This window comes from Nicotiana sylvestris, chromosome 4 (assembly GCF_000393655.2).
Source record: "Nicotiana sylvestris chromosome 4, ASM39365v2, whole genome shotgun sequence".
Taxonomy (NCBI): Eukaryota; Viridiplantae; Streptophyta; class Magnoliopsida; order Solanales; family Solanaceae; genus Nicotiana; species Nicotiana sylvestris.
Window position 1 is genome coordinate 86,004,911 of NC_091060.1, and position 22,975 is coordinate 86,027,885.

The window sequence follows — 22,975 nt, forward strand, 5'->3', positions numbered from 1 at the left end:
TATGACGACCCGGCCGGTCGTCTTAAGAATTAACGCCTCGATCCCCTATTAACTTATTTCCCCAAGTTTGTTTCTGCTAATGTGATTTGCGGGATGTTCGGTTTTGAATTTCGGAGAGTTTTGGGACACTTAGTCCCTAAATGAAAGCTTAAGTGTTGGAAAGTTGATTGTAGTCGAAACAGTGTGAAGACGGCCTCGGAATGGAAATCTGATGGTTCCATTAGCTCCTTTGGATGATTTTGGGGTTAGTTGCGTGTTCGGATTGTGTTTTGGAGGTCCGTAGTTAATTTAGGCTTGAAATGCCGAAGGTTGAATTTTTGAAGTTTCCGGTTCGATAGCGAGATTTTGATCCGAGGGTCGGAATGGAATTTCTAGAGTTGCAGTAATTCTGTTGTGTCATTTGGGATGTGTGTACAAAATTTCAGGTCATTCAGACGTGGTTTGGTTGGGTTTTTTATCAAAAGCGGAATTTAGAAGATTTTTGAAACTTAGGCTTGAATTCGATGTGTTTTGGTTTTTTTTGATGTTGTTTGAAGTGTTTTGAAGATTGGTACAAGTTTGAATTAGGTTTTAGGATATGTTGATGCCTTTGGTTGAGGTCCCGGGGGCCTCGGGGTGATTTCAGATGGTTAATGAGAAATTGAGAAGATGTTGCAGCTGCTGTATTTTTTATGCTTCTAGTATTTTCGCATCTGCGATTTGGAGACCGCAGATGCAGCTTTGGGTCAACTCCTTAGGAACCGCAGATGCGGTGAAGGGCTCGCAGAAGTGGAACCGCTCCTACGGTAAATGCTCCGCAAATGCGAAAATTGGGTTTTAAGTGACACTACTAGAAATTTGACCTATTGCAACGGTTTCTATAGTAACGGTTGCAAAACCGTTGCAGTAGCATATTTATGGGAACAGTTTTAACCGTTGCATATATCTCATAGACCTATCGAGACAGTTATGAATGTAAACCGTTGCTCTAGGTTAATAACCGTTGCACCAGAAAACTCTATTGTGACGGTTACATCAACCGTTGCAATAGAGTTATCTATGGCGACGGTTTTTAAGAAAAAAGGCTATTGCTACGGTTTTGTTTTCCCTCTCTAATTTTATTAAGCCTGCCACCTCTTTTTGTATTGTGTTTTAATTCTAAAAAGGTTCCTCTTTCAGTAGCATCGAACATAATGAAAACATATCGTAAAACTCCAACGAGGGAAGGTTTCACATGCGCATAGCTACGGATCCTACCGGCGAACCTCAATCCTTTGTCGAATCCCGCACCTACAGTGAATCTCAAACAGCGAAAACTTCACCAGCACACTTCTCCAGCAAACCCCCAATCCCTCCAGCGATGGCCTAACCTGCACAAAACTCCGGCAAACCTCATACATACTTCGATTTGGCTAACCCTGCAATTATTTGCTCATCACAATCTTTACCATAGGACAGATCTGACTTCTAAAATTGGTGAGCGCCTCAGAAACAAGGAAGACCCAGTAGCAATCGCTTCATAGATCATTGGCGTCTGGCAAAGCCTTCGTCACTAGGGTTCGGGTACCAAGGTATCTTTGTTCTTTCCCCTTATGTTCACTGCTTTGTTTTTGCCTTTATAAATCTTTTGATTAGCGCCTATTGTTTTATTTTTTTCATATGTTTAAAGAGGTTATGTTCAAATACATGTATAATTAATTTTAAACGATATAGTTAAATTTTATTCTAATATTATAATTTTCAGGGGCGTTGTCGGGTTTACTACTAGCCATTTAAGAGGACTGTGTAATCTATCTATTATCTAAGGAGACAATTTTTTTTGTCAACAGTTTTGTTAGTTGGGGTATTCATCAGATGATGTTTGGTACCCACAAAGGTTCTATGTACTTCTAGGTTGTTGATTAACAATATATTCAGGTTGAATTCCATGATAGCAAGCTAAAAGGCTTGTGTCACAACTTATTTCAGTTTAATCCCTAATTTCGAGCAAGATAGGATCACGCAAATGACACTTTTTTAACTATTCGGGTAAAATATCAATGCTCTCTTTTATTCGTATAATTTTTCAGTACTCGTTAATCAATTAATTCAATACCTTTTTTGGTTAAGATTTACAAATTACTTATCCTATTTTGAGAAAGTCCCTTTTTGACAATGACACACTTTCTGTGAATGAAACTTCTTGGTTATGGATAACTTCAATTGATTATTGGTTTCCAATGTAATTACAATCTTCAAAATTTATTGTAGTAATCCGCTCTCCCTTGATAAGGAAAAAATAGAAAACTTTAATCTCTGGCTACCAACGTCCGTACTCATGAACACAATGTTTATCCTATATATAATTTAGCATAGATCACAGGTCTGTGAAGTCTCTGTTATTTGCTTTAAGTTCTTCATCTTTTTGCCTTGTTAATATTTTTCTTTATTTCATTCTATTAAGATAAGTTGATCTTTTTTTGGGAACTCCTGTCTTGAAAGTGTTAAAATTTCCATGTTCTTCAAGGTTTTGTTGGTATTATCCACTGTCAGTCTTCTAAAGTATGGGTTGTTTCCTTTGATGTTGCAATTGAAGCTATATTGATCTTTCAAATTTTGCAACTGTTGTAACTTGTCATTTTACTTATTTATTTTATTTGTTAATAACATAAACCTAGTTAATTCATAATGGATACATTCTCTTGTTGCTAGCTGAAAACATTAATAGGGTAATGACTAAAAAAAGCTACTATTTATTCAACTTGTGATAAGCCTTGTTAGTTCATAATGGCGAATTGGCAGTGCACTATGTCACCCTCACTTCAAGGTTTTGGGTTAGAAGCTCTCAGATTCACTCTAATTAATCTTTATTGAGGGTACTGAATGTGTATATTAATATTGAAACCAAAGACTAATTTTTAGTGGGTTGTATAAATTAGACTTTCAAGTATTATTGCTTGTTGTATATCCTCATTCAACATTAATCTCTTCAGATTTAATGTTTGATACAAAAATTGACATGTCCATTCTGTTGGGACAGCAGACCAGGTATATTGCTTATTAAGTTATGACTGAAGAGAGATGGTGATTAGCAGTTTAAGATATGATGCATTAAGAATAATCTAAAAATAAAAAAATTATATGTAAATGTTTAACTTCTGGATTTCTTTAGCTGGATATTGTATAGTCTGCAATAGTTATTTGTAACCCTTTATTCTTTTTGGTTAGTCATCTGCCCGAAAACGTAAAATAATGATTAGATTTGAATAGATATTTTGAGTTTGTTTAGCTATCACCATCAGTAGGTTAATTCAATTCCAAAATATTGTTACTGTCAAACCAATTTTATACCATGTATCTTATTGATACAATAATGTTATATTAAGATACTATGTTCATTTCATGTGCAACTTTAGAAAAGTAATATAAGGAGTAGGACATGCGGGACCGCAGATGCGGGACCGCAAATCACTGTGCAGAACATATAAATAGTTGCCTTCGCGAATTTGAGGGATTCTTTCATCATTTTCATCCAGGTTTGAAGCTTTTAAGAGAGATTTTTGAGGAAAACAAAGGAGAATCACTTGGAGGTAACATCTTTGACTTCATGATAGGATCATTTACATTTGTATTTCCATTTTCTTTCCTTTGCTATGTATTATTATTTATTCAGCATATTTAGATTCTTTTTTATTTACTGTGCTTTTATTTTTCTCTCTAATTTTTCTCTTTCTCTTTCTATGCAATTCTCTGTCTTCTTCCCTTACCCTGTAATCTGCCGCCTCCTCCTCCCCATTCTTTTTCGATCATCATATCACAATCTATCCTATACTCTGAAAAAAAAAAAAAAGCAATGAATATCACCTAGGCTTATAGGATCCTCCACTAAACCATCCCATTTAAGACTCCAAAAATCAAGCAGGTGAGTTAAAATGTAAATATAAATAGATATAGTTTTCAAAAATTTGTCAATAAAAGCAAATATGTAAATAACTTATTTCATTAGATGAATTAAATCGCCATTGGATAATGAACATCAGCAAGATCATATTACTTATCCGCAAGTCATGTTACTTTTGGCTTCTGAAAAGGTTTTGTCAACGCTATTAGAGCAACAGGTGCATCCTATTACAAACTCATAACTGGTCACAATAGTGAAAGTTTTAATAACTAAGAAGACTTATTGCAAATCAAACACACTCCATAAAGTTACTAAATATAAAAGTAGTAGGAGGAAAAAATGGAGGAAGATGCAATTTATAATACATTAAGCAAATGGGGGTTATGGATTCGAAAAGTTATAATCCAAAATGCAATTTATAACATATTAAACAATTGGGGGTTATGGACTTGAAATGTCATAACCCTCAGTCAAAAGATGTGAGTTATGGATGTGAATTTTTAAAATAAGATAGATGGTTAAAATAAAAAATAAAATGCCAAAAGATAAGAAAAAAATAAATAGAATTCCTACACTATGGACATGCCATGTCATCTTGCCAATTCCCTCCTTGGATAAGATCCATTCCTACTGTTTTCTTCTCAAAATTAAACTCCACTGCAATGTTCGAATGTTGCTGATATAAAGTTTCATTCTCAGGTCCCAAAACAGATTGAAACCAAAAAAAAGAGTAACATCAATTGAAAATGATAATTATCAGCCAAAAATAACACATAAATAAATCTCCGGGAAATAAAAAAAAAGGATAAATGAAACTACATCCACCAAATCAAAGAAATATAAAGAATATATTAATGGAATTAGAAGAAGAAAGAAAAAAAGGATCAATAAAATTACATACAAAGAAACAATGTTGTAGACAAAAAACTCTAAGAAGATAAAGAACATGGTAAATAGAATGAAGCCAAAGTGAGAATATTTTAGGTAATAAAACTGTAAAAAGCTACGAAACTGATAAATAAAATTACATTCAAAATAACAATTCTCTATGAAACTGGTAAATAAAATTATATTTAAAGTAACAATTCTCTAGGCAAAAAGGAAAACTGGAAAAACATATAGAACGAAAAACGGAAAAAATGATTACAAAAGGATGTTATATTCTCCATATTAGAACGGTGGTGGTATGAATAATAGAAGGGTAGGCTGTATGGATAGAAAGGGAAATAACATGTGATAACGGGCATGTGTGAGGCAGAAAGGGAAGGGGGGAGGTTAATTAAGTTAAATGACTCTTAAAGAGGAAGAGAAAGAGAAGTGAATTAAGAAGATTAAAAGACATAACTTTTGGTTTTCTCTTAGCACATAACAGGAAAAAAATGAGTTATGGTGTGAATTTTTAAAATAAGATAAATGGTTAAAATGAAAGAAAAATGTCAAAAAATAAGGAAAAAGATAAATAAGATTCCTACACTATGAAAGATGCCACATCATCTTGTCAAGTCCCTCCTTTATATAGATACTAGTGAATTTTATCGCGCAATGCGTGATCATAAAAGATATCATTAGATATGTTGTAAAATTTAAACTTCTTTATTTTTCTTTTATATGATAAACTAAAAAAATTCATAAATACAAGTATAAAACTGATATGAATTTTGGTGAAACTTAAATTTTGGAAAACCAAACTAAAAGTCAAATATCACCTACATATTTAGTGAAAACTAAAGAGAAGTTATCGTAACTACAAAAAGCCTAAAATGAAATTGTCAAAATATTTCTAGGGTCAAAAGCAAGTTATGGTTCCTGAGGCAATAATAGGAAGCAACTATGTGTCAACAAAATACGTATATTGAATGATCAATTTATACTCGTTTTGTTTACTGGCGTATCTAACTAATCAAAATAATATAATTGACTAATCAAATGAATCAGTTATAAAATGTATATCAATTCATCAAGATGTGATTCTCTCTTAATTAAAAATGCTCAGTTCTTATTACAAAAAATATCGGTCGTTCTTTAAATATAGTATCGAGTATTGCAGTCGTGGAAAGTTTTCAATACCCTGTTGTGACTATTGCTCTTCTTCTTCTTTTTTTCACTTATCTTCATATGCCAAAATTTTAATTGGATTATATAATAATGTGAAATAGGTTATAGCATAATGATTCAAATATTTCTTAAATGATTTATAATCCATTTTATAATCTTTTTGTTATATTTAAAGAAATAGTTGTCATATTCCAATTTTTTACTGAATAAAATTTACTTATACTTTCTATAAATATGTTTATACCTACCCTAATATCTGATATTTTTTTACACATTTATTTCGTTTATTTAACCTAATATCTATTTACTGTAAAGCATCAAGTGGTAAAAGAAAAAAGGGCAAATTAAGTAACTCAAAACTTCCAATGCTTTGAAAATATAGATCAGACTGCATTTGAATCATATTTAATTATTTACCAATGCTTCAATCTCGGTCTGACTTTGTAAATGGAGCTTTCCTTTTTATATTTCGTTGTTCCTTTTACTCTTTGTTTGTTTTCATTTTCCTTTTCTATACCGATATATATTCCTCCTAATTTTGTGCAAAATCCCCAAAAATCAAAATTTTCCTAGAAAACTCTTATAAGTTGTATCATTTTAGCCTATAAAGTGGAATTGTTCCTTTTTAATATATAAACGATCAGTGCTTCAATGAAAAAATGGGAGAGGGGACAGTTGAAATTGAAAGAGAAAAAAAACTACATTCACACAAGTCCATGCAAAAAAAAAAAAAAAAAAAAAAGTATATCAAAGTGGTTGTTGCTTGAATGAAGAATTTCTACAATGCTTCTGACCCCTGTTTCCTTTCTACTTCGCTTGCTTCTACCCATGATATTCGTAAGAGCTATTTCTATATAGTATGATATAGTGCGCTGATCCAAGAGGAGTGCCAGATAGCAGTGGTGTTGATGCCGTACGTGAAATTAGAAAATGACCTTGGATTGCTAATGGCTTGGTCCCTTGACCTCATTCATCTTAACAATAAACCTATTTTTGCTAAATTTTACTGCACAATGTGTGCTTATATAGTGGTTTTTAAAATATAATGGTGAAGATTCCATTCAAATTCTGTAATTAAGGGATGCATCTATAAAGGTGTAACTGAAAGAATTTGGAGAAATCCAGGATCACAAAAGCTGTAACCGAAAGAAAAATCAATTTTATAACTGAAACCTTTTATTAAGGCTTTAACATCACAATGGAAAATGAATAGAAGATCGGGAAAACAGAAAATAATTGTAAATATCTGAGAAAAAAGATAAATAAGAATGATGGCTTAGGAGGCATGTCATATAAGCTTCTTGATTGCCCACATTTATATTAATATATAGATAGATATAGATATACACAGAGTACTCTTTCTAGTTGGGCTTCGACTGTGAAACCAAGCGAAAAGAGCTTGTTTTCCAGGAAGGCCAAGCAAATCTCCATATCACAAAAAACTCAGAATGCCTTTGCTGGTGAAAAAAATATGAAATTTTTACCTCCTATAGCAAAGGTTAACACCTTATTTATTTTAAATAAATATCATTTAAAAAAATTATATTCTATAGATACATTTTAATGTTTATAGCAAAATATCTAATTTTGGTTACCTCCTACCCCTAAGCCATTAAATACGCTATTCAGTTACACTATTTTCTTTCTCTCTATTTTGATATATGTCATTCTCTTCCCCCATTCTCTGAAAATACGATGCTCAATCTCAAAATTCCTCTCACCCACATCACCTATCATTACTCACAAACGGTGATTTTCAATTTGACTTTTAATTGCGAGCAATCTACACCCAACTGCCCGACCTTCATTTCCTTCAACCCGCAATACCCTTTCGTAAACTTGAATCAAACCTCTTGTGCTCTAGAAACTTCCACTACCTCCTCAACTTCTTTGTTGTTATTATAGCTTATCCCTATTTTCTTATCTATATTTGAGTCACCAGTGATGTTTATAACCTGTTCATGGCAATTTGGTAAAGGATCTTCGAACCGAATTTTGCATCCGGTTTGAGTTTCGAGGTTATTAATTACACTGCAGGTAATTAAACCACAAATAAATTTGCAAATTCTGCTACAATGGTAATGCGTGGGAACAGTGAGATTCAGGGTTTTTGCTCGACGACGGATTCGCCGGAAATTAGGGTTTGTTCTTGAACAAAGACGACGGAGTTTGGGGCTGAGCAATTTGATTTTCTGTTAATATATTTCAATGTATTTTCAACATATCACGCTATATTTTCATGTATTTCATTGTATTCATTATCTTTTTTTTCATTGTAATTCAATGTATCTCGTTGTATTTCATGTATTTCATTGTATTCACTATCTTTTTTTTTATTGTATTTCAATGTATCCCGTTGTATTCTATGTATTTCATTGTATTCACCGTCTCGCTATATGTCATGAATGTATTCATATTTTTTTTTAATTAATATAATTTATGTATTCAGATGTATTATATAATTTTTCTGAAGATTGCTTATTTTTGGGGTATTTTTCGGTTGAGAATCTTTTTTATAACTGGAAATATAAAATTTGTTTGTTATAATTGAGTTTGTTGATTATATTAGGAGTCTATTATATTAATTGATTCACTTTCCGTTTAAAAACAGTGTAATCCCCTATTTCATGCCGTGAATACAGTCGAATACAATAATCTGTCCAGCTGTAATCCCATGTTACACGCCATGAATACAGTCGAATACAACAATTGATTAGCTGGACTTCCCTGATTCATGCCTATTTTTGCTACTGTATTCATGAATACAGTAGCTTAAATACATCTAATACATCTTATAATGACAGAAAACGTATCTACAATCCGTAATATAGCAAATGGTATCTATAAATAGCTAGTTACCACGAAAAGATAGTGTTTTATGAAAATTTCTCAAAAAATATATAACCAAATGTGCCTAACCTGAAAAGCAATAGAACAGACATTAGTCACAGACGATCCATCATTTTCATGGCTTACTAGCCAAATCACTTGAAATAAAAATATAAACCCGAGCCAGCAAAATTAGCATGATAACGGAACAACCAGAAAATAAAATATCACAGTGCTCACAAGATTGGGTATAACTTGAAATAGAAACTGATCTCTAATTGAAATAGAAATCGAAACTGATCTCTCATTGAAATAGAAACCATTAGATGGAACTTGAGAAGAGAGGATTTAAGAGCTCACCAAGCTTAGAGACACTTCATGTGGACAATTGAGGGACCAAATCATCATACTTGCCCTTTGTTATACATATCTGCATGGGACGTAGGTGTTAGCTACTAAATCCCTTGAGCTTAAAAGAGTTGAAAATTGATCGATTGACTTATCAGTGAAGTAAAGCGAAAAGAAACTAACTTGTTTGAAACTACAGAGGCAAGCGCTTTGATCCCCCAATCCAGGCGCTGTACTTCCTCTCAGGTGGTACAACCACACCGATCTTTATGCTGCTTGGAGCAAGAGCAGTGATTTCCTTGCTCATACATTCTGTTGTACCACCACCAATCACAATATTTGAAAATAAATCTTTCCTAATATCAACATCACATCTCATGATTGAGTTGTAGGCTTTTTCATGAATTCCTGTTGCTTCCATTCCAACCAATGATGGCTGGAAGAGGACCTCAGGACAACGACACCTCTCAGCCCCAATTTTAATGACTTTTCCTAATTTTGTGGTTACTGTTGGCAGGCAAAAGTGGTTCTGTTCCCAACATATGCGATGTGGCAAAAAGACTAACTCAATGGGGTATGGAAGGTTCCGTCAGTATGATCATTCGGGAAGTCCAACGTAGGACGTAAGTGGCAGGGAGATGTTCACACTAATCAATTGTCTTATAGAGCAGGGAGAAAATTTTATCTTATAAATCCTTTTAGCTTGATGACTTCCCCTTAAAATCTAATGAATAACTCTCCCAGCAATCAATTATGTCAGCAGTATTTGACTTTTCCCTTGTAAAATCACTTGTGAGCCAGTACACAAACAAAAATTTAATGTTCTTTTGGTGAGACACTTACACAGATAATCAGGGCCAATTATCAATTCAGGTACACCGCAAAGCATTCCGTATTGTCAAAAGGTCCCATCTTCCTTCACTTCGTGAGGCAATTAAACAGTGCCGTGAAACAAACAATGCACGTTCTTAGTTTTTAACCACTTTCATGGTCAACAAAATTTTAGACCAGAACCACATGAAATCATCATACCAAGTGTCAAACTGGATCTAGAATAAAGACTAGTTAACCACTTACACAACAAATAGTTGAGCAACCAATAACAAAAGCCAAGCACATAACCAATATGATCAACAGAGTGCAAGTGAAACAGAGGCAAATTGAAGCTTACCTTATGAAATCGCAACCACTTCTTATTGCTAGTTCAGTGTTGAGAGTGTTGAGAGAAACGTACACTTTTCCTGGTAAACAGAAAGTGCCAGAAAAGGGGGACAAAGAAATGCTAACCAATAGATTTTGGATCTATTATTTTCGGCATTGCATACAGACAAACACATATATGGTTGGGTATGAAAGCGGAATAATAAAGGGAGAGAAGTGGAAATCCAAACTCATGATTGTAGCTCTTGGAATTTTTTATTATTTTTTGGTATTTGAAGATGCCATTAACATTTCATTTCAGATAGGTTAGGCTTCAACAAATTTGGCCTGAAATACAAAAAAGAAATTGATAACAAAAAGAGACATTTCAGAACACATCCATATTTAGCTCAATTGCAACTGTAGAGGCCGGTGATCCTCCTAATTTCTCCCTCCATTTCACCAAAGATGAGCATAGAAGTTAGTGGAAGAATCTCTTTCGACATCTAGCTGATCCCAGCTCCTCATATTCAGCTTTGATGACGCACATTGCATCAAAATCAGGACTTGATGCCAAAGAGTGATCCTCCACGCCAAACACCTAGTATAGGATCTTCTTGAGTCGTAATCTTTAAACGGTATTTATCTGGGACAAGAGGCCGAAGGTCCATTTCTAGTCTTTGAGCAAAATGAGGGAATAGAGTAGTGCCTCCCGTCAAAATGATGCTCTCATAGAGAAGAGGTTGAAGATGAGAATGGCAGAAACTGATAGCTCTAACAATGCTCTCTGCAAGTCCAGCCTGATTCAGCCCCAAGTCAGCTGGACGAAACATCATCTCTGGGACGAGGAACCGCTCATTTGTCAACCCAAATTCATTTTTTGTCAAATCAATTCTTCTTGATCCATCGTTGCTCCACAGCTTACCCGTTTGTTCTCCTGCTGCTACTTGCTGCTTTGGAGCTGCTTCATCATTATACAAAGACAGGTATCTCTTTGCTTCTTCCGAATCTTTTAGGAACCCCTTAGTATGTGTAATGCCATCAGGAAGCACATACGTGCACCTAAACAAATTGTCATTTCCCGGTTCCCTAGCAATCTGCAAGTCCCTGGCAACATCCAAAGACACAAAGCAGAGTTTCTCTTTGACATCATCCATAAGGAAATTCTCGTCCATCAAATTAACGCTCCTGTAGCTCACCAACTCCTTCAAGAAATTGCTCAAAGCTTTCCCACCAAGATCAAGCCTTTTCACTCCATAATTCAATGTGAAATTCTGAAACACGGGTGAGGCATGAGTAAACGAAAATCCACAGTCCACAACTAAGCTGCATTGGGCTTTAGACACAATCCCATAAGGGCGACGAGATGCCTCATAGAGATGGACCAAAGAGGGTGAATCCGAAACATAGAGAGCCTTAAAATTGAAATCTTCAAAGACGATTTCATCAAGGGAACGTTGTATTGAAGGAATATTGAAAAGGGGTTCAGTGAGGAGGAGAGAGGATTGGGAAGGAGTGATGTTGAGGAGGTTGGAGTTGGAGAAGATATGGGACCAAAGGGAGGACTGGAGGTCCGGGTTGATACGGCGATCGAAAGGGCGGCGGACGGTGGCGGAAGTGAGGTCAACGTCAGGGGAAAGGAGCTGATCCGCCATAAGCCATTTCTTGGAAGAAAGTGGACGCCCCATGCTGTTTGGGACAATAGCTGTTGGGTCTCTTTCGCCGCCGATTCCAGCCTTGATTAGGCCCGCCCCATTGTCCAATACTACAACGTTATTCATTTTGGCTCTAAAATTATCCCTTATCTACGGGAGTAGGTCAATTTTTCCCCCAATTCATCAATCTCCATTGATGTAGTCTTCATGTATGACAACTTTCTCTCTCAGGCTCGGTACATTCACTATCGGCAGCTTCATAGACTTCCAATTTGTCTTGAAGTTCAGTTATTCTAGCCAGTAACTTAAGTCTATTTGTGTTGAAGCTGAGTTATTCTAGGCAGTAACGTTCTTGGAACTATGTATGCCATATATAGAACCTGAGACGAAAGAGTAAAGTGGAAACCATAACCATAAGCAATCTGATAGACATATTTGATCATCAAAACCATGCTCAACGTTTAGTCTCAAATAATTATTTCTTGGGTTATTGATTAGAATGGTCCCGCAAGGTACTGGTTTTAGCCAAATATCCTTAAAATTGGCGGTATTTAAAAAATGGCTCTCGAATCCGCACATAATTATTGCTCTTCAAAAATTTTCTTCCGGATTGATGGAGTTTGTATTGTATTTACTCTTGAATTAGAGTTTGTATTGTATTTACTCTTGAATTGTTCATCAAAATCTACCTAATTTGCATGATTTTGCTCTTCAAGAATTTCTCTCTCGGATTAGTAGAGGTTGTGCTATTATTGCTTTACCTATCCGTTAAATTGTTTATTAGAGTCTACCAGGTTGGCATAATTTTGCTCTTCACGGATTTCTCTACTGGATTGGTTGAGTTTATGCTATATTTACTCTACCTATATGTTTTAGTCAAACAACATCATATCAAAAAGACTCACTTTGTCTTCCTCAACACTTTCTAAGATCCAATAATTAAATCTTGAGTTATTTACCGTAAATCACAAAATCGATATTTGAACTAAAATTTAAGCATAAATTATCAATATTCAAACGATTTTAACTATAATGGATCACTAACCTTCAACTTTTCACCACCAAACAAAAATTTAAAGCTTTAAATATTGAAGAACTATGGGGTTCAAGTAAAAGATAGAAATGTTTCAGTAAGACCAATAATACAGGGACATCCCGCCAAAACTAGTCCCATTGGGGAATATGCCATGTAATTTTTTTTCTTCTTGGGGAGAATTGACTTTATTAATGTATACACACATACATATATATATATATATATATATATATATATATATATATAATATGATAGCGGACTATTTTTTTAGTCACTCAGCTAAAAAAGGTTGCGGACTATTTATTTTTATGATAGATAGCTATTTAAGTTAATTTCTCATGAAAATACAACAAAAAAAATGTTTCTTGAGTTATTTTCTTTTATTCAAATTATAAAGAGTCATGTCGAATCATTTCCACTTTCAAGAAAATTTGTGCAGTCAAAATGATCTTAAATTGCCAAAGAGGGATAACTAATTCGGCAGGGCAGCCCAACCAATTTCGTGTTTTACGAGGGGCCTTAACTTTTTTATTAATAAAAAATATTTCATTTTTATTTAAAGTCTATTTTTTAAAATTTTTTTATATGCAAAGTTATTATTAATTTTTTATAATCAATTTCTCCTAACAAGTCTTTCTCAATTGACAATATAACTAATTCATTTAATATTAACAAGTCCTTCTCAATTGACAATATAGCTAATTCATTTAATATCTTTGAGATATTGTTGATCTTAGGTAAGGTTTTATCAATTTTAATTTTGAAACAATTTTTTCCACTTAAGCAATGTTAATAGGAGTTATTAACATTATTCTATAAGTAATATAGGCCTTTGGAAAATAATCAAATCTTTTTATTTGATTGAGTATATAAGTTATATTGTTATCAATTGTACTATTTTTCTTAATATTTTTAATTCAGAAAATAAATCTAAACTATCAATATCGGGTTGATTATTATGATTTAAGGAGCATTCAAGATGAAGGCAATATTTTTTTTTTCAAATTTCCATCATCTAGTGATCTCAGTTTTTACCGCTAAATAGAAAACCAAAAATATTTTCATATGCCTCTAATTGTTCAAATCTATTTTAAAGTGAAAAAATAACCTTGTCTACTACTCTCTCCGGTCCATAATAAGTGACTTTTTTGGCTTTTATTCTGGTCCAAAATAAGTATCCTTTTATATAATCAAGAAGGAATTAACTTTATTATTTCAAAATTTGCCTTTATTTACATATCTCAATGTGTCAAGTTAACAACATATAAATTTTAATTAAGGATAATTCAGTCAAAATATTTTTTTTTTCTAGGAGTCAGTATTTTCTTAAGGGGTACATCAAAGGTTAAAAAGTCATTTATTATGGACCAAAGAGAGTATGTATAAAAAGTAATCAACTCTAAAGGACTCTTGGAGAGATTTTGAGATTTCACTATTAACATTCTCCTCAAATTGTTTCTTCCTATATATTACACGTTTCTTATAAAATTCGGGTTCAATATTAATTTCAAATGCAATTTCCTTGGCAGAAATCAATTCAGTTAAAAATCCTTACTAAAATTTTTTAACTTCACATAAAAAAATTAGAATTTATATATTGCCTATGAGAAAAAAAAAATGGGGCCTAAAGCAATGGTTTTACCTGCTTTATGGACGGGCCGCCCTGTTAATCGGAGATGCACCTTCTATTTTACCTTAAAACTTGTCTTTCTTGAGGTGTTTTTGACATTCTAAATTGTGTACTGATTTTGTAAATACATAAATAATGATACATCAAACGAGTTGATTTTTTTTTTCTTTCAAAAGAAAAGAAAATGAAAAGTCTGCGATCTTTGTCATTAATGTTAATTACATGTATCTAAATGTTCTAGTGTTTTTCAATTCATAGCTTTGCTTATCAGTTTATCTGTTGATAATATTCTCTGTCATTTGACTATTTAATCTCAGTGAAAAAGTTAGAAGTAACAACTCAATGTTTCGCTTTGATTCCATTTTTTATTTCAAAAATGGAAGGTAGAAAATCAACTTTCAATTTTTTTGTCTTTGTACTTTCCCTTCTTATCTAATAAAGAGGTCAATAGATTGAACAACCTTGTGTATAGTACCACAAACAGAATATCTGGAAATTGGAGTACGCATTCATTCATATCAACTACAGGCTACATGCTACAACAATAGAAAGGTATGAACATAAATATTTGCTTGCAAACTGTTAACACATAAAACAAGCATAACATCGCCAAAGCTAACTTACAAAGCATAAAACATATAGATCTACTTTTCTGCAACTACACAACTTCTTATTGATATATTTTCTGGTAAATATTGTTGAATAAAGGAAAGCTAATCCAGATTCCACACTACTGAAAAAGTCTACTTATATGATAAAAATATAACCAACTTCTCGTAATGGACGATCCACCAATTTCCTGCATACTAGCTAACTTAAAAGGACACCATCGTTCGTTAGGGATGGTTTATAGATCATCAAATTCCCACAAATGGAATGAAAGTGGATCCATGCATGTAAATGATTCAAGACCTCGAAAGCATCAACACTCTTTCCCCATATGGAGTTCGGAACCCAAAGGCAAGGCAAGCCAAGGAAGAATAACACATTAAAGCAGACGGCTCACAGGATTGGTATCACTTAACTAGAAAACAGGTAATTGTGAAATGAAGCATTCATTTGAAGGAGTTTTTAACCAAAGAGGATTTTTTTTAAGTTCTCACCAAGCTTAGAAACACTTTCTGTGGACAATAGAGGGACCAATTTCATCATACTCCCCTTTGTTATCCACATCTGCATGGGACATAGATATAAGTGTTGTATCACTTGAGCTTTAAAGGGTTAACAATACATTGATTGATTGATCAGTGAGATAAAGCAAAAAAGAAACTAACTTGGTCGAAAGTACAGAGGGAAGCTAGAATTGATCCTCCTATCCAGGCACCGTACTTCCTCTCAGGGGGTGCAACAACCTTGATCTTCATGCCGCTTGGATCAAGAGCAGTGATTTCCTTGACCATACGTTCTGCTATGCCTGAAAACATAGTTGAGCCACCACTAAGCACAATGTTTGAAAATAAATCTTTCCTAATATCAACATCGCATCTCATAATTGAGTTGTAGGGTTTTTTCATGAATTCCCGTCGCTTGCATTCCAACCAATGATGGTTGGAAAAGGACTTCAGGGCAACAGAATCTCTCAGCACCAATATTAATGACTCCTCCATTAGGAAGCTCATAGCCCTTCTCTACTGATTTTGAGCAATTTTTTACCTTCTCAATCTCCTGCTCAAAATCCAGTGCAATATAAGCAATCTTCTTCTTCATATGACAAATAGTATCTGTATGAACGTTAAATCTACCATTATAATCACTCTCCCGGAAAAGCTTATACAAATAATCTATAAGATCACGACCAGTAAGATCTAACCACGAGATAGCATGGGGAAGCGCATGTCCCTCGTAAATAGGGACAGTGTGGGTCAGATCATCACCAGATTCAACCACAATACCTTGTTGAAAAATAACAAACGAAATTAGTGACTAATTAAAACAGTAGAGAATTTGCTGGTATTCAATCTTGCGGAAGACACCACTCTAACGATTGGAAAAATTCTTAATATCATAAAAGAAAGGTTTACCAGTTGTACGACCACTAGTAAAGAGAGAAAGAACAGCCTGGACTGCAACATAGATAGCTGGAGTATTGAATCCCTCAAACATGATTTGAGTCATTTTCTTTCTGTTGTGCTTGGGGTTAAGTGGTGGCTCAGTCAGAAGAACGGGATGCTCCTCGGGTGCAACACGGAGCACATTGTAAAATGCGTGATGCAAAAGTTTCTCCATATCACCCCAATTTGTTACTATGCCCTGTTCAATGGGATATCTCAGAGTCAAAATACCTCTTTTACAATGAGCTTCCTGACCTACATAGGCATCCTTTTGTCCCATCACAACCGTGACGCCAGTGTGACGAGGACGACCAACTATACTTTCGAAAACAGCCTTTGGAGAATCATCCCCAGCAAACCCGGCCTAAAGAAACAAACGATACACTAATGATTCACTAGTAGGTCACATAAGGGGCAAAACAGTTAGCACCACGCATTGAGCTGAAATTGCAGGCAGTTTTTTCTAACTAACCTTGCTCATTTTAGCTCCATTGTCAATGACAAGTGGTCGAATATCGTGCCCATCAACCATCTTGTAAGGAAATCAAACGTTTATTTTGCAGATTCAATTTAGGTGTGAGATCACTGGTACAAATATAGAGTCAAAGTGAAAACTGTTCACAAAATCAAGAGTCTGAGAAATTTCTTCTTTTATATATTGTTTGATTCTCTTTTTTTTATCTCCCTTCAAACTCAAAGTGAGATAGATTTTCATATTTCCAGTAAAACTCCAATAAGAACAACAAGAACAATAGAAACAACATAGTGCAAACAAGTGCGGGCTTCATGCAACCAAAACAAAATCCCGCAAAGGGAAGGAATAACAAAAATCAAGTGCAGTGGGAGTTCATTCGAGCAATTTTAAGATATCTCACTCATGCTAAAAGTCCAAAACATGGATTTCCAATATCTTAATTCTCCTCCCAGCCCATAAAGAAGGAGCAAAGCTGAAAAATAGCTAGCTAGTGGTATTTCCAGAATAACATGTCCTCACTCTAGACCAAGATATATTACTGCACTTTTCTCAATTATACAAGTTAGCATTACCAATACTCTAAAGCTGTAGAAAATTCGCATTCATACATAATGGTTGTATAAGAATCACTAAACGTAAGAAAATATAAAAAACGGTTGTATAAGAACTAAACTTAAGAAAACATGAATAACACAGAGTGGATGGTAACATGAAAATTGAAAAATGCTATAAATAGTATTACTAAAGAATATTTTGCAATCTTTGAAACATCATTTCAGAAATGAGTTACAAAAAAGTTGGAAGTATTTGTTTTTACAAGAAAAACGATTATATTAGGTTTCACGCAAACTAAATGTTACTATCAGGCTGTTTAATTACTTCCCTAACTCACTTTCAACTCTCACTCTTCTTTTATTCAACTTGTGTTCAAGTTGCCCACTTTTACATGCTGATCAATCAAGAACTAAAACAATTAACACAAAAAGTCACTTTGTGCAAATATATCACATATGTAAATCCGTTGATCACTTAATTTACACGAGCAAAGCTCCGCTTAAAGAAAATTATATATCTTTATTTCCCAATTTTGGTGTCACGGTTGGCGGGCAAAGGGTGGTTCCGTTCCCATTACATGCGAATTCGCCCCACCTAGGTTGGAGGAGGCAACAAATTTACACCAAAATTAAAGAAACTGATTTTACAGTACAGGGGTTATAAGTGTAATTTGATTTTAAAATACTTACAAGAGATGCTTAGTGCAGTGATCACGCCCAACTCTAGTCCTAAAAAGGATAAGCGGTCGCTGTAAATATAATCCGGTCTAAAAGTCCGTAGTCGAATCCCATAGAGAACTAAGACTTAGTTATAGTTGTTTAATATCACTAAAAAGACAAGTTTGAACAAGTTTCTAAATTATAAAGATTGAGCTTTATATTTCTAACTAATTAACTTGCAAATATTAGAAAGCGGTAAAATTATCAACTAACGAGACAAAGGGTTGGAGACTAAATTAAGGAGGCCTAGAGTTATGATTTTCCCAATTTTCGGAATCCTTCCCGCTATGTTCCCTACAATTTCGCCTATGTATTCTTTACTGATCGTGAGCACTTTAGGTGTCGTAATTCTCTCTCGAGCAACTACAACAATTTACTAGACATATTTTCTCGAACTACGCTAGTTGGCTTTATCTAACCGCTCATTATGACCACGTCAAGGCTTTGTTATTTTTAAACCTACCTTTAAACCCGCTGTATTGATTTCTCACATACGTTAGGAGTGACATTGTTCAACAACCACCTAAATATGTATCCTTTCTCAAGCAACACATAATAAATAGGCACAGTCAATCGATGGTCATTCAATCAACAACAATAAACACGTGGTTGAACAAGTAGAGAAATCCAACGGCTCAATTATATAAAAACATAACAAGAATTTATCCTACAAAAGGTTCTATTAAAACCCTAGATAATAAATTAGTTATTCATAATAGTATGTAAAAATACAATACTAAAAGTCATAACCAACAATGAAAAATAGGAAGAGGAAGGAAAAACTCGTAGAAGAATTCTCCGTCTTGTTCCTATTGTGTCTCTGTCTCCTTAAGTCGAATCTGTGTCAAAAATTGGTCTCCTCCCCTCAAAATACCGTTTTTCCATGTATATATACCAAGTAGGGTCGGGCCCAAACTATTATACCTTCTCCTACGCGAAAAAAGACAAGTTTCCAGGCCTGGACGTCCGCGACCGCGGCCCGGGCGCGGTATTTGGCAAGTCTACTGCCTCAGCCCGCCTCAGGTCCGCGGTCGCAGTTTCGACCGCATTTTTTCACCCTGTTCCGTTTGGAATTTGGAAAAACGTAAAACATGAAAGTTGTAACTCTTTGAGTTAGCTTTCCAACCATATATTGTGAAGCTCAAATGGATATCTGAAAAAAAGGTTATGTGCATTTTACTAAACAGTGTGCAATATGCCTACTCGATTCTTCGTTTTGTTGCTCTATCATCCGTTGATCTCCGAATACGATCCCGGCTTAATTCTTTGGGCTTTTACTCATACTTCAAAGCTCCAAATCACTTGAATTCATTCCATAACATCTACATAGCTCGGAATCACTCCTACAAGGCATAAAACACACAATTAGTGCAAGACACTAGCGATTAAATCTCAAACTCAATTAAAGTGCAGTAAATTTGAGTGTAATAAATGACTAAAATACGTAATTATAGCCTAACATCATGCATTTAATCCAAAATTTAATGTGTGCTTAGTGAAGGCACTTACACATCTAATCTGAACAAATTAGTACTATCATATTATCGGAATGGTCTCGTCTTCCTTCATTTGGTTCTTATATTTTTTTAACCACTTTGACGATCAAGATGATATACATAATTTCTTCCGACCAGAATATGTTCCACAACATTTGGATCAGATTGTTGAAGTTTGGCAAAATGCCAAAGTCCCACATTGGTTGGGAGTTAAGTTTGGGGGGGATTTTTCCCCTATAAAAGAAGGCCTAATGTTTAGGATTGAGACACACCTCTCATTTGCCTTCTCATCTGTTTAAGGCATTTGTATCTTCTCTCTTTAGTATTATTTCACTTGTATTTTTGGAGTGAAATAAAATATTGGTTGTGTCCGAGGAGTAAGCAAAATTAGCCGAACCTCGTAAATTCTGGTGTTCCCTTTATTATTGTTTTATTGTCTTATTTATTATTTGGTGGCTGTCATAATTTTTGGTATAGTAGTTGTGACTTATTCACACTATATACATTTGGCTTCCGCAACAATTGGTATCAGAGCCAAGGTACTGTCTAAGTATGCTCTGTGGTTGCAGCATAGTCTGATCTTCCACATCAGAAAAGATTTATCTTGGTAACTGAGTCAAGGTTCTGTCTGAGTATGCTCTGTAGTTGCAGCTTAGTCTGATCTTCTACATCAGAAAGGAAATAATCTTGATTTGTGTCGTCAGCTATTAAATAATATTTGTGTCAAATATGGGGGACAATAAACAAGAAGAATCTACATCAAGTGTCAACAATACGTCATCATTGGCATCTTCGCTTATGACAAGAATTGTGTCAAATGCGAAATTTGCGGTAGAAATTTTTGACGGGTCCGGACATTTTGGGATGTGGCAAGGCGAGGTTCTAGATGTCCTTTTTCAACAAGGGCTAGATCTGGCCATTGAAGAAAAGAAACCAGATGTTATTGGAGAAGAAGATTGGAGAATTATCAACCGTGTTGCTTGCGGTACCATTCGATCCTACCTTGCTAGAGAGCAGAAATATCCATACACAAAGGAAACTTCTGCAAGTAAATTATGGAAAGCACTGGAGGATAAATTTTTGAAGAAAAACAGTCAAAATAAATTGTACATGAAGAAGAGACTGTTTCACTTCACCTATGTTCCTGGTACCACGATGAATGAACATATCACCAGTTTCAATAAGTTGGTCACAGATTTGCAAAATATGGATACAACTTATGATGATGGTGACTTGGCCTTAATGTTGTTGGCGTCACTTCCTGATGAGTACGAGCACCTTGAAACTACTCTACTCCATGGAAATGACGAAATTTCTCTCAGAGAAGTTTGTTCAGCTTTGTACAGCTATGAACAAAGAAAGCGAGAAAAACAGAAGGGCGGAGAAGGAGAAGCACTGTTTGTGAGGGGTCGTCCTCAAAATCAAACGAGGACAAAGAAGGGAAGATCCAAGTCAAGATCCAGACCCAGTAAAGATGAATGTGCCTTTTGTCGAGAAAAAGGGCACTGGAAGAAAGACTGTCCGAAGTTGAAGAATAAGGCCAAACATAACAATGGAAAGGCTATTATGGATTCAAATGTAGCTGATTGTGATGATTCAGACTTCTCATTAGTTACAACAGAGTCATCAACATCATCAGACATATGGTTGATGGACTCGGCTTGTAGCTATCATATGTGTCCCAACAGGGACTGGTTCATGGAATTTCAAGAAGGAGAATATGGAGTCATCCACACAGCGGATAACAGCCCTCTTACCTCATATGGCATTGGTTCAATACGATTAAGGAACCATGATGGAATGATCAGAACATTGATAGATGTTCGATATGTACCGGATTTGAAGAAGAATCTCATCTCTGTGGGAGCCCTAGAATCAAAAGGGTTCAAAATCATTGCAGAAAATGGAGTGATGAGAGTATGCTCCGGTGCACTAGTGGTAATGAAGGCTAATCGGAAGAATAATAATATGTACCGCTATCGTGGCAGTACAGTTATTGGGACAGCGACAGTAACATCCAGTGACGACAAAGAGGCAGAAGCAACCAAGCTATGGCACATGCGCTTGGGACATGCTGGAGGAAAATCCTTGAAAACTCTATCAGATCAAGGATTGTTAAAAGGAGTAAAGGCTTGCAACTTGGAGTTTTGTGAGCATTGTGTTAAAGGGAAACAGACAAGGGTTAAATTTGGTACAGCGATCCATAATACTAAAGGCATTTTGGATTATGTACACTCTGATGTTTGGGGTCCTTCCAAAACACCTTCATTGGGTGGGAAGCACTATTTTGTAACCTTTGTTGATGATTTTTCCCGAAGAGTATGGGTGTATACAATGAAGAGCAAAGATGAAGTGTTGGGAATTTTTCTCAAATGGAAGACGATGGTGGAGAATCAGACAGGCAGGAGAATCAAGTGTATTCGCACAGACAATGGAGGTGAATACAAAAATGATCATTTCAATAAGGTCTGTGAAAATGATGGCATCATCCGACACTTCACTGTTAGACATACACCACAACAGAATGGAGTGGCAGAACGTATGAACCGGACCTTGCTGGAGAAGGTACGGTGTATGTTGTCCAATGCTGGCTTGGGCAAAGAATTTTGGGCTGAGGCAATTACATATGCATGCCACCTCATTAATCGTCTACCATCTGCTGCTATTGATGGCAAAACACCATTTGAAAAATGGTACGGAAAACCTGCTGTAGATTATAACTCTTTGCACGTGTTTGGCTCAACTGCATATTATCATGTGACAGAGTCAAAATTGGATCCAAGGGCAAAGAAGGCTATTTTTATGGGAATTACTTCTGGAGTCAAAGGATATCGCTTATGGTGTCCTATGACAAAGAAAGTAATATTCAGCAGAGATGTTACCTTTGATGAATTTGCTATGGTAAATAAGGTAACAGAAGATACCAAACAAAATGAAGGTGCTTCTAAGCAGGTGGAGTTTGAGGGAAAATTTATTTTTCCTACACAAGAAGCAGAGGAGGAAACAAATGAAGATTACCCTCTGGAAGGAGAGCCAGTAGAGGAGATTCCAACTCAGGAATCTCAACAACAACTTGAATCAATAGCAACCAGCAGGCCAAAAAGAACAATAACGAAACTTGTTCGTC

The 22,975-nt window shown here is 35.0% G+C and overlaps 1 protein-coding gene and 1 pseudogene across 1 annotated transcript; both read right to left on the bottom strand.

Moving 5' to 3' along the window:
* Window positions 1–10,469: 10,469 nt before the first annotated feature.
* On the bottom strand, window positions 10,470–12,392 carry LOC104227195 (actin-related protein 6-like). Its single transcript, XM_070171600.1, has one exon. It carries the CDS (start codon window positions 12,010–12,012, stop codon window positions 10,792–10,794), a length of 1,221 nt encoding a protein of 406 aa, XP_070027701.1. The 5' UTR covers window positions 12,013–12,392; the 3' UTR covers window positions 10,470–10,791.
* A 3,268-nt stretch (window positions 12,393–15,660) lies between these two features.
* LOC104227194 (actin-11-like) lies at window positions 15,661–17,135 on the bottom strand (annotated as a pseudogene).
* Between the last annotated feature and the right edge of the window lie 5,840 nt (window positions 17,136–22,975).